This window comes from Octopus bimaculoides, chromosome 26, assembly GCF_046866305.1.
Source record: "Octopus bimaculoides isolate indiv1 chromosome 26, ASM4686630v1, whole genome shotgun sequence".
NCBI lineage: Eukaryota > Metazoa > Mollusca > Cephalopoda > Octopoda > Octopodidae > Octopus > Octopus bimaculoides.
The window spans coordinates 4,036,155-4,049,426 of record NC_142953.1 but is presented as its reverse complement, the minus strand read 5'-3'; the positions used below and the strand labels follow the sequence as shown (position 1 = coordinate 4,049,426).

Sequence of the window (13,272 nt, the reverse complement as noted above, 5' to 3'; positions counted from 1 at the left end):
CAAAAACGTTCCCGAAAACGTAAGAACGTTCCCGGAGACGTAAAAACGGTCCCGAGGACGAAAGAACGTTCTCGAAATCACAAAAAACGTTCCAGAAGACGCAAAAACCTTCTCGAAGACGCAAGAACCTTCCCGAAGAGCCTAAAACGTTCCCGAAATCACAAAAGCGTTCTCGAAGATGTAAAAACGTTCCTGAAGACGCAAAAACGTTCTCGAAGACGCAAAAACGTTCCCGATGACGCAAGAACGTTCCGGAAGACGCAAAAACGTTTCCGAAGATGCAAAAATGTTCCCGAATAGGCAAAAACGTTCCCGAAGACCCAAAAATGATCATGAAGAGGCAAAAACGTTCCCGAAGGCGCAAAAACGATCACGAAGACGCAAAACCGTTCCCGAAGACGAAAAAACTTTTCAGAAGACGTAAGGACGTTCCTGAAGACGCAAAAACTTTCCCGAAAACGCAAAAACGTTTCCGACGAGGCAAAAACGTTCCCGTAGACGCAAAAAAGTTCCCGAAGACGCAAGAACGTTCCCGAAGACGCACAAAAATTCCCGAAGACGCAAAAACTTTCCCGAAGACGAAAGAACGTTCCCGAAATGTACGTATGTATATATGTATGTATGTATGTACGTATGTAATGTAGCTACGTGCTAAAATTTGAAAGCAATATCAGAACTGCTAATATAACAATGGAAGCATTCAGGGACGTACTTCTAATTATAATTAAAACAAGACATTATGGTTTTTTAAATTCATCTTTATTTCAAAAGCTTATCTCTACTGACCAGAGGTACATGCTAGAAATGGTAGCCAAATCCCCCTCAAGTCACACCCTACCACTTTTTTTAAACAAAGAGGCTCTGGATAATGTGGTCCTCAATTCATCACATACACACACAAAAAAAAAAGACAAGTTTGTCATGAATAGAATGACTAATTATAGATGTGCTCCATCAAGGTTAGCCTGAAGCCAAACAACAAGAACATTTACAAGATGCATTCGAGAAGTTTAGAAACCTTTTTTTTAAGAGTAGCATTTCTACTAAACACTAATTGTCACAGCTGTCTTGTTTGCAGACTGCAGTCAGGACATGAAGACAATTTGGATGTTCACTATGTGATAAAGTTTTGTGTTAAACTTGCAACAATGCTACAAAAACTTATGAGATGCTCCAGACAGTTCATGAGTTAACTTGTATGAAGCACTGTTTTTTCAGTCACAAGAAGTTCAAGGCTGTTCTCTCAAGAGTAGAGAGGGATGCTATAACATCAAAGCTGGTTGAGAAAATTTGAAAATTTCTGGATAAAGACTGTCATGTGTCTATAAAGACAATAGAGTATGGAGTTGGTGTACCAACTATACACAAAATTACTCATAAAAATCAGAACATGGTTAAAATTTGTATAAAGTTTGTTCCCAGGGCACTTAGTAACCAACAAATAAAAAGATGCATTGTTGACAGCAGGGAGATAGTTGAACTCATTGTCTCTAATCCAAGAGTACTTGAGTCTCTGAATCTATTATGATCTATAGACGAAGAGACAAGAGACCTCCAGGCCCAAGAAAGCCAGGCAAAGCAAGTCCACCAGGAAGCTCATGATGATCCCCCGCTTTTTCAACAAGGTTATCATCTACATCCACTGGGTTCTCTCTGGTCAACAAAAAAGTACTCTTTGGAGGTTTTGAAAGAGTTCAGGAAACAACTTTGTCACAGAAGGCCAGAGTTCTTCCACTTGGGTTGGTGGGACCAGCACCAGTCCATAATTCCATCCTGGTAACCAACTTACTTGACAGAAACAGGTGCAGAAACTGTCTCTCACCTTCCCTACTTCTCAGACCTTGCTCTCTGTGACTTTTGGCTGTTCCCCAAGCTGAAGGAGAACCTCAGGGGCAATTGATTTGAAGGCTTTAAGAAGATGAAAGAGGTTGTGACAAGGATCTTGGACACCTTCACAAAGGGGCTAGAGTACAAAACTTAGAAGTTAATGTTGCTCCTTAAAAAAATCTCTAAACTTCAGGAATACACCTTGTTACGTTAACTTTTTTTAGTCGATAAATAGTGAATAGCTTCAAAACACTCTGCATCGTTGAGAGCTTTTTTTAGAATATCAAGAGGACTTTTCTCTGATCTGGAACTCAGGAACCACCTTCTTAACATTTGGAAGCACTGTTCTTCTATGTCAAAAGGATTATCAGACCTGATATTTTCTAGTTGTGTACTTTTTAACCCCAGAAAAATTCCTGCAAAAGATACAACAATAAGAAAAAATTACAATCATCATTTATGTGAGGCAGATTGTCTACAGCCAGATGTTCTTCTTGTCATGAACAACAATCCTTTACAAAAGTGGTTCCTAACCTATTTTTTGTAGTGCCCTCTCTTCCTTAAGTAGTTATATCTAGCACCTACCTAAGTGGTGAGTGTAACATCAGGATTAGACTAACTTATGGATGACAATTTATAAATTTTACTCTTAAAATGGATTGTATAAGCTTTTAACAGAGAAATGATAAAAAAATTGAATGAAGACAAAAGTTGTAAATTTACTTTATACATATTGCAGCTTAATGACATGACTGTGCTTGATAAGATCTCATTTTATTTTACTAACCATTAACAGTTTTATCATGTATAATATAATTAGTATCAGAGATAAAATCTAGAATGTTAATTATGGTACCTAACTGCCCTCTAAACCCCTTCAACATCCCCACCTGGAGAACCTCTGCTTTATAACACTCCTGTAATGTTGAGACAAAGAGACATAAACATGAACACAGATACACATATAATGCAAATCTGCTTGTGACTGCCTCTGGCTTTATGATAGAAATTTCATGTTTTAAAGTGATCTAAGTTAAGGCTTTCAATTAAAACTCCAACTTACGTTCCCTGTGCTTGTCAAGATCTCATTTTATATAAATAACTATTGCTATTTTTATCGTAATATAATTGCTACTAGAGGTAAAATTTAAAATGTTAATTATGCTACCTCATGAATAATGACAAAGTTAATTTACTAAATTCTTTAGTAGTTTCAAAATTAATTGCAATAAAAGTAGTGTATTTCAACAGAAATGTGACAAAAACGTAAAGTCAAGTCATTTACACAATGACTTATGAGCCATAGGTTTGTACAATGAAGGTTGAGCAGAGGCTACAGAGCAACAAAAATTAAAAACAAAAGATTATCTGTAAACGAAAACCCTATTGCCATGGCAAACATCCAACATCTGTGTGCGTCTTTTACGTACATATGAACTACTGATGATATATATATATATATATATATATGAGAGGTGTCTTTCAGTTTCTATCTACCATATTTCCTCACAAGGATTTGGTTGGCCCAGACCTAGAATAACCTTGCCCAAGGTGCCACGTAGTGGGATTGAATGGAAGACCACATGTTTGGGAAGCAAACTTCTTAATCACACAGCCACATGTATCAAAAGCTCAATTAGATGTAAAATTTATAGATATAAACCGTATGTTGTTATTTTATACTTACCAACTTGCCGCCATGTGTTTGCTAATAGTTTTGCTATAATGAGAATGTCCTTGTCATCCAGTTTTTGAGAATCTGAAAAAAATATTCCAAAATCTTTCACTTTATATTGGAATTTCTATCTCTGCTTATAATATATAATCTATTATTGTGAAACATTGCTATCATCAGTGGTCAACGGTTGACCACTAAGGTCTCAACATTTACAATATCTACAGTGGTATCAGGTAATATCTAGATATTTAGGACCGCAATAAAATAAACTATTTGGGGATGGTCATATTTTTGCCAATCAACCACACACGCATTATATACTTGGTCTTCACTTCAGCTTTATTATTATTATTTGAGTGTCTTTTGTCTGAAATCTTTCATTGGCCACTTCTGTCAAATCATCCAGCCCATGTTAAACGACAATGATGATCACACATCCTGTGACCTCTTCAGCTATGTCCCATCCCACGTGTCTCCTCCTGTTATGTTTAGTCCATTTTAAAAGTTAACTACCTTTTCTAAATCTCCTCAGTTTTTAAAGATATCCAACATATTCTCACAATAATCATTTATATCCTCTAGCTATAAACCTTTTGTGATTCTTTCCCGTGACCCCTCAGTGTGGAGATGTAACAGCTGGACCTGGAGAAACTCCCTGATCTCTGACCTACACACCCAGTTGAGAAACATTACCCCAGAGATCCCTCAGAGGAATCCTATTTAAGCCACTTCTGTTCGTGACTGTTCTCTTTTTGTCATTACCCAAAACCAAATTTAAGACAGCAAGTTTGTTCTTTTGACTAACCTCTTGCCTTTAGAGGACTGACTGCTGAGAATTGGTGCATTACTGTGCCAGCAGCTGCAATTCAGCATTTTGCTCCATATCACTTGTTAATACAGCCCCTAAGATACTTAAATTTCTCCTCTTAATCCCCATTTATTTCAACAGTATCTTTTATTGTTTTAGTTTTACAGCTGGTATGATACTGAAAGGCAACAATGGATATACCGACAACAAACCAAAGTCTTCTAGTTGGAGGTTACTCAAATGGGTGCGTAGCTTAGAGATCAGGGAGTTTCTCCAGGCCCAACTGCTGCTTTTTCACACTGAGAGGTCACAGCTCCACCACTATGGTCATGTGATTAGACTGTCACAGGAAAGAATCACAAAAAATTATAGCCAGCTGATAATTAAATGATTGTGAGAATATGTTGGACGTCTTTGTAAACTGAAAAGATTTAGCTAAGTTAGTTTATTTTTACTGCAGTCCTAAATGGAGTTTGGATCAAGACAAAATTCACGGGATGTGATGACAGGTACATTATCTCTGAAAAGACTGGGTGGTCAGTTCTGGAACAGTCTTCCCTATAAGTCTGCCAGGTCTCAGCTGACTTTGAGCAAAGCAACGTGAAGCAGATTATACCACACCTGTACAGTGAATGAGACAGATCATCAAAGAATTCCTGAACTTTACCTGTTATACATCATTGATAATGGGGGCAATATTTACACTCACCTGTCACTTCATGTTCACTGCCATGACTATCACTACACAATGGATTCTCCAATCTGAAACAAAATAAAAACACAGCCCACCAATAGCATTAATTAACACTAGATATTATATAGTATACAGGTTTACAATGAATATTACAATACTCACAGAAAAGATCAATTGTAGAATAAAATATTTAACATATAAACTAGCTCAAATATTCTACCTGTTTTACACTTAACACGTTAACTGCCCCAGCTCATACTGCGTACTATTTAATTACAAGGAAACGTAATTTTTTTTTCGTTTTTCCACTATTTCATAATTAAGCTTTAATATTCAACACTCATGTTATTTTATCATTAGGAGACAACAGAGATGATCTATTGGCCGAAAAGTTGAATGACAAAGAAGATTCTATTAGTTCATTCAATTTCCTACAAGAATATTTGTAGTTTTATACATGTAAAGTAATTACTTTATTTTTTATAATATTTTTTTGAAAAATAAGTGCATGCCCTCTGCAGAGCTTGTGAAAAGGGTTCTGTCTTCTTAGCACTGAAACTCCAAAGGGTTAAATATCCTATCAAAGATACAGAATAAAATATTTTTTTTAATTGTGAAAATATACCATTCTGCGTGACCGTCCATATACTTCTTGATCAGACCATTTTTATATATATATTATGTGGCAATGCTTAACAAGTAGAAAAGCAGTCGATCAGCTAAGAGAGTAAAGATAATCTTATAATTAAAAAAAAAACCCACAAATCTTGTTAATAGAGCTACTCAGGGTTTCCTGGTCGAAATAATAACTGATTCTGCCATTTATCAAGCTGAACCGTTTGTCAGTTGTCTTTTGAACAGATGTTTACACAAGAGATGCTTGTAAAGGAGAGACACAAGGGAGATAACTATCGTTACAAAAATTCGATATCAAGTAAACGTAAATCAGAAGTTAATGGTTTACTAAGTGTCCTGTGGTCTACTTTTAAATTCCAATAAGATGTATTTCTTGAAACGCTGACACAGAAAAAGTCTCAGTCTTCAAATTTATGTATTCGTTGGAGGTTCTCAAGTTTTTTTAAAAGATAGTTTCTCAAGAGAACACACTGAACATTTTTTGGGCCCTAGATATATTTACAAGATTTGTGTGTTTCTTTGTTTTTTTTTTCAGTAAACTCTTTATATATGCCTGCTTGAAGAGATGTAATTGACCAGTATTGTTGAAGAGGAGGAGATGATAATGATGATGATCATCATCATAATTGACATGTGTTAATTTATCTTTTATAATGCTTCAGTAATGTTTCTGCAGGTGAATTTGAAACAATTGTTATGTAAGAAAGTGCTGGTTTATCCTGTCACTGTTAGTGAATACTTACCGAGGTGGGTAAAGTTCTTTTAGTTTCCATTTCAGATCTTTATCTTCAATGAGATCAATTGGTTTGGTATTGTAGATGTTTCTACAATATAGGTCTGCTCCTTGCTCTGCTAGATAGCTAACCACTACAGCAGCAGAAAGTCTGGCTTCTTTAACAAGACCAAGCTTTAAACAGCACTACAAAAGATGAAATATGAGGGCAACATCATAATACACAATTATGTGACCAAATTACACAATAACCACACTATATCTCTGTACAGTTTGTACATTGAGTGATTGAACTGATTACATAATATTGAATTTTTACCTTATTTTGGGTTGAGTTCATTTTAAATTGATTTTTACATTATATTCAATGAAGTATCAATAAGTTCATCCCAAAATACAAACCACACTAGAACTTAACTATACAACTACTTAGATAAAATCAATCGGTCACAACATGGGAAGTACTTATGTAAGAGTACTGTGTGTATGTACATATATATATATATATATATATATATATATATATATATATGTGTGTGTGTATATATATATATATATATATATATATATATATATATATATGTGTGTGTGTATATATATATATATATATATATATATGTGTGTGTATATATATATATATATATATATATATATATATGTGTGTGTATATATATATATATATATATATATATATGTGTGTGTATATATATATATATATATATATATATACACACACACTAACACTTTACAAGCAAATGCTATATATACTTGTGCGTGTGTATATATATATATGTTTATATCATTTGAATTTACAGAAAACAAAAGACAAACACAGGTGAAGGAACAACAAGCAGGTCTATTAGTTTGATGCTAGGGAAGACTGGAAAAGTTTTTGATGTTTTGAGCCCATGCTCTTTAACAGAAAGGGTTGAGAAGAGAAAAAGGAGAAAGAATAATAAAAAATGTGTGGGGATTAATGTTTCAACATGATGAAATATACACATAACTCATAAAACAGCTAATAACAACATGATGAGTATGCACAGCATGTCCAAATTCAACCAAACCACAATGAAATCCTGGACATACCAATATAAAAGGCTTTTAATGATTCAACTCCAACTTTTACAGAACACAAAGGAGTTTCTTTAAAAACACTGATCTCTCTGATGTCCTTACATTCAACAGTATTATATGGCATGACACAAGATGCCAGTATTTGTATGGAGAACTGTTACAGTTAGAACTCTTCTCAGAATGAAATAAGCACTAAAGAGGCTATCTCATCATGTCAAACAGCCCTCTCTTCTACGATATATCATTATTTTGGAATGGTCGTTTTGACTTCACACTTTGATGACAAATTTTTTAGAAGTTGCTTTCAATACAGTAGAGGAGCCATGTCTTTGAGGATGCAAGGCAGTTGAATATTACTGGTTATATAATTCAAGTAGGCTTTATGAGAAGGGACTGTGATATCTAGTAGTGATGGAGGAGGGATCAGGCCATTGTCAAACTGTGGTTCATTATCTGGCGTGAAACACATGATGCATGTTGAGCACCTTGACATGTGCTGAAGCACATGTCTTAGTCAAGAATAGGATCAGTCAGGGAGTTTGACTAGGGTGGTACGTCTGTCAAATGGTATGTTAATGGATGTGAACTGAGCCATGACAAACAATATCTATCAGTCTCTCTCACAAGATAGTTTTGATACTTACCTTATCTAAGGCTTCAATGTGTTTAGTCTCAGATTCAAACTTCCTTTTCTTCAAGGCTAGATGAAGAGAAGTAACTCCATACATATCACCAACATTAACATCAGCCCCTTTCGACACTAAAGCATGAATCAGTCCCACATGTCCATTGGAGACAGCATGATGCAATGGTGTTTGTTTATCATCATAGTCTTGAATATTCAGTTGTATTTGATCCTATATTGAAGAAAAAAAAAAAACAACCTGGAAATAATTGTATATATCAATATGTCATTATGGCTTTCATCAAACTTTTAATGCAGATTTAGTGTTGTCAGGTAAAGAATATCCTTCATAGGTCCCTCTATAATTTGGAATATCTATTCACTTCTTGCATAATGAGTACAACCAGTTTCTGGATGGTAGCAGAGTCCTATCTTCTTTGCTATTTGACAGTGGCTATTGTCAACACCACAAGTATTGCTATCCTAATTATCACTACGACCATAATAATGTACCATGCTTCTCCATATTTGTATGGGTTGGAGATGATTGTTTCACCAACAATGATGATATTGAACAACCAACAATGATAAATGCTAAAGGAGTGTATATACTGACTAACCTGGGACAGCAACAATTCCACCATTTTCTGATCATTCCTGAAAGTTATAGAAAGATGATATTGCAACTAAAAATGCAAACATTACAGATACTGAGATAATTGATTATTAGATTAATAATTCATGAAAACAAACATAAGTAAATATAATTATAACATTATTTTCTACAATATACAAAACAGTCACTTGGGCAAGTGTCTTCTGACCAAAGTCTTGTGGGTGGATATGACATGGAAACTGTGTTCGTCTTTGTGTTTGTTCCCTTTTCACTGCTTGGCAACCAGTGTTGGTGTGTTTACATCCCATAACTTAGCAGTTCAGTTAATAGACGGATAGAATAAGTACCATGCTTAAAAAAATTACTGGGATTGATTCATTCAACTTCAAGGTGGTGGTGCCCCATCATGGCTGCAGTCTAATGACTGAAACAAGTAAAAGATCTATATGAGGCCCAATAATGTAGCAATATGGTACAGTGATACACAATAAGTAACCCTTTTGACACCAACCACCTGAGAATGCCCCTGGTTCTGAGATAAAAATTCCGTTTTGAAGTGATCTGAATTAAAATGAATTTAAAATAATGATGAAATGCAAGATTTGAACTAGAAACACAAAAGAAACAAACCTGAATATACTGTGAAGTATTTAGAGTCGATGGTTACTGTTTTAACACATTACAAGAGAGAGGTGTAAAGTTTTATACGGACTTGCAGTAAGGTGAGTATTTGATACTGTAACAGGTGAAGATATAGATGAGAAGTAAAAAGAATCTAATCAGAAGTCAACATCGACACAAACATGATAATGGTGATCATTGGGGGGGGAATTATTGTAAGGGAGATAATCACTACTAGTCCAAGAAGAACACGACGTCTCGGGTTCCAGTTGATCCGATTAACGTGCAAGTGGTTGAGCACTCCACAGACATAGATCTCGGGGATATTCTCTTGTGACTTTGAATTACAGGCACAACAGAAACAGGAAGTAAGAGTGAGAGAAAGAGTACGGAGCCTCGTGGAACTTTACGTGTTTTCGCTCAATAAACACTCACGACGCCCGGTCTGGGAATCGAAACCGCGATCCAATGACCAGGGCTCCGCTGCCCTAACCACTGGGCCATTGCGCCTCCATGACAAATCAATATAAACAAACGTAATTGAAAATTTAAAAGAAATAAACGAAATTTGAACTTTAAAAGTAACAAAGAAGATTCACGAAGTATACATTTTTTTTTTACTCATTACAAAGACCTTAAGTATAATTTTCATTACTTAGAAATAAAGTCCATGATAGGATTATGACAAATTAATATTGGCGAAGTGTCGGATTAGGACGGCCACCTAAGTTGGATTTTCTCCATTTTGACGGGGATTTTCCCAATTTTTTTCGGGATGGTGAGGGCAGCGAGAGAAAATTAGTGAAAAGCATCGATACATGTGAGAGATAAAGAAATGATGAAGGTGGCCGTGCGATGTGCTAGAAACAACAGCCCAATCTCCCTTAAATCACACGTTTTCATTTGGAATTTTTTTTTTTTTACCGAAACGGCCTTCTACCATGGTTTTTAAATGCGTAGTGTACAAAAAAAAACTTGATTAAAAAAAAACGGTTCGGAAGGGGAGTGGTTGGCGAAAATCCAACCTATATGGGCGTCCTGATATGAAACTCTGCCCAACATTATTGAACAGTTAAAAGAAAAGAAAAGCCAATCAGATATGGATCTTCCAGATCATTGTTAACTTACCTTGAAACTGCCAGGTGTAACGGTGTGTTACCATCCAAAGCCACTGTATTGACTTCAGGCTTAGATTTCATCAATGCAATTATTGTTTCGACGTTTCCACCCCGACAGGCCCAGTGTAAAGCTGTGTAATTTTCCTCCGTCAATGCATTCACATCAGGTTTATATTTAAGTAAAACGTCTACTATTCTACTGAATCCACCCCGACAGGCCCAATGGAGGGGTGTGTAACCATCCTTGGCCACCAAATTGACATCTGCTCCAAATGCAAGTAAAACATCGACCATATCATGGTATCCTTCACGACAGGCCCAATGAAGTGGTGTGTTACCATCCACAGCCATCGCATTGACAGCAAGTCCTGACTCTAGCAATTCTGCTACCTTGCCACTATCTCCACGACGACAGGCCCAGTGTAGCTCCGTGTTGCCATCTCTTGCCATTTTATTATTATTACTACAAAGGCTCTACTTTTAGACTCTTGATTGATCTGGAATAAAAAAAAAAGCACACACTAAAAATGCTGTGTAGGGAAAGAGAGAGAGGGGGGGACTTGTTTTTATCATAAATATAACAAATATTTGAGATCAGAGCCGACCAACTAAGAATTCTCTAAACCAGAGGTTTTCAACTGGGGTCCATAAACGATTTTGTTAAAATTTGTGCAGCTTACTTCCCAACCACACGGTTCAGGGTTCAGTCTCACTGCATGGCACCGTGGGCAAGTGTCTTCTATAGTTTCGGGTCAAACAAAGCCTTGTGTGTGGATTTAGTCGGTAGAAACTGAAAGAAGCCGGTCGTGTGTGTGTGTGTGTGTGTGCGTATATATACATAGTTTAAACACTCTGAAAAGTATTTATAGAAAATTTCATTTAAAAAATACCTATTTTTCTGTAAGTTATGAAATAAATCCAACGCGTGTGAATTTTCCGAACCCCCTCTTGCCACCCACAGAAAAATGTTTGGCGATCTTTCGGTATGTTTTCACGACAAATTACGATATAATCGGAATCTACATCTTCTGAAGCGTATTTGTAGAAAATTTCATTAAAATATATCCATTTTTCTGGAAGTTATAAGGAAACAAAATCGGCCATAAATTCTTTGCTACACAATGAAAAATTTAAAATAAAAAATATATTTACCTGAAAGGAGATATTTTTAGCTGATAACGCAATGAAAATTAATTTGAATGATGTCCTACGACTTCCTTCTTCAGAAATTAAGACTTTGATTCTTTCAAAAGTTAAGTAAATACTTGCATAATTTTATATGAGCTAGAATCCGGATGAGTCAGTCACCTAACGGTATAGTTTCGACACGCCCACCGTGTCTTTTTGCCTGTCAGTTTTAGTCTGCTTAACAAAAATATTTTCAAGAATTTATTTTATAATTAATTTTTTTTTTCTAGATACTTATTTCTATTAAATTTTATACTTAATAACTTTTAGATATATTTAAAAAAATTATGTCCGTGCCTGTTGTGTATATATGTTCCGACTAAATATTAGCATCGAAAGTGGTGTCGTGTTACTTGCAATTATGTGAAACATCTGTTGCTACTTTCTTCCTAAGATATAATTAAAGCGATGCATAAGGCGCAGAAGCTATACGGTTGCTATGTGATAAACATTACTCATAAATGGCGTTACTTTGAGCATGGGTCGGGAGACAGGTTAATGACAGATGGAGAAGGGCACTTGTCCTTCGTGATTGGGAGGAGGGGAGAATTTAGGTTTTGCAGGGATTCCGCTACTGGCAATAAATGTCGGAACCGGTACTACTAAAGCAGCACGGTCCCGAACGCGCTAGCTAGTTGTGAGTGGTCGATCCTAACCCTAACCCTAAACACGTATTCATTTGCACACGCGGGTTAGGGTTAGGGTTAGAGACAGAGTTAGGGTTAGGGTTAGAGACAGGGTTAGGGTTAGGGATAGGGTTAGGGTTAGGGTTAGAGACAGGGTTAGGGTTAGGGTTAGAGACAGGGATAGGGTTAGAGACAGGGTTAGGGTTAGGGATAGGGTTAGGGTTAGGGTTAGAGACAGGGTTAGGGTTAGGGATAGGGTTAGGGTTAGAGACAGGGATAGGGTTAGAGACAGGGTTAGGGTTAGGGATAGGGTTAGGGTTAGGATCGACCACTCAAGACTAGCTAGCGCGGACGCGCGACTGCGCTTTCGGGACCGTGCTGCTTTAATAGTACCGTCGAAACCTTTTGTTATAATGTTGTTAGTTTTTCTTTGTGTGTGTGTGGTCGGCTGGTAGTGAATAGGGGTATATTTTTTTTATGTAAGCTCCTCTTTTCTTGGAACGTTTTGTAGGTTAATTTGCTATTAGTTTACATGTATTGCCGCCCATGTGCTTCCTGGCAATCCTTCGATATAACTCGACAAAACCAAAACAAACACTCGACTGTTTCCGTGACGACTTGACAATTCACTTCGGATGTCTTCGTGACAATTACTGAAAAGAAAGATAAAGGGTTGTGTGTGCGTGGTGCGTGCTTAGCTGTCACGGAGATATCCGAAGTGAATTGTCGAGTTGTCACGGAAACAGTCGAGTATTTTGGGTTTTTTTGTCGAGTTATATCAAAGGAACGCCGAATAACTAATTCGTTTTCAAGTCTATATTTGTACGCTTCCGGCTTCGTTTTTCTTTCATTTTCGATCCTGCATTTATATATCCACGAAGCAGAAAAAAAATCATACAAATTCCTTTAAAGATGAAAATATTTAATGAAAGAAAGCAAATTTATATTTGCAATGAAATTGGTAAATTTTTACCAGAGGTAAGAAATTTTGCGAAGTAATACAACACTATGATGGTTTCGATTTA

At 36.2% G+C, this 13,272-nt stretch overlaps 1 protein-coding gene across 1 annotated transcript; it reads right to left on the bottom strand.

The window, feature by feature from the left end:
• Positions 1-667: 667 nt before the first annotated feature.
• Positions 668-11,995, bottom strand: LOC106876519 (uncharacterized). Its single transcript, XM_089343070.1, has 8 exons — positions 11,586-11,995; positions 10,444-10,930; positions 8,699-8,735; positions 8,098-8,310; positions 6,387-6,562; positions 5,023-5,075; positions 3,515-3,586; positions 668-2,243 (listed from the first exon to the last, which is right to left on the bottom strand). Exons 2-8 carry the CDS (start codon positions 10,881-10,883, stop codon positions 2,038-2,040), a joined length of 1,197 nt encoding a protein of 398 aa, XP_089199196.1. The 5' UTR covers positions 10,884-10,930; positions 11,586-11,995; the 3' UTR covers positions 668-2,037.
• Between the last annotated feature and the right edge of the window lie 1,277 nt (positions 11,996-13,272).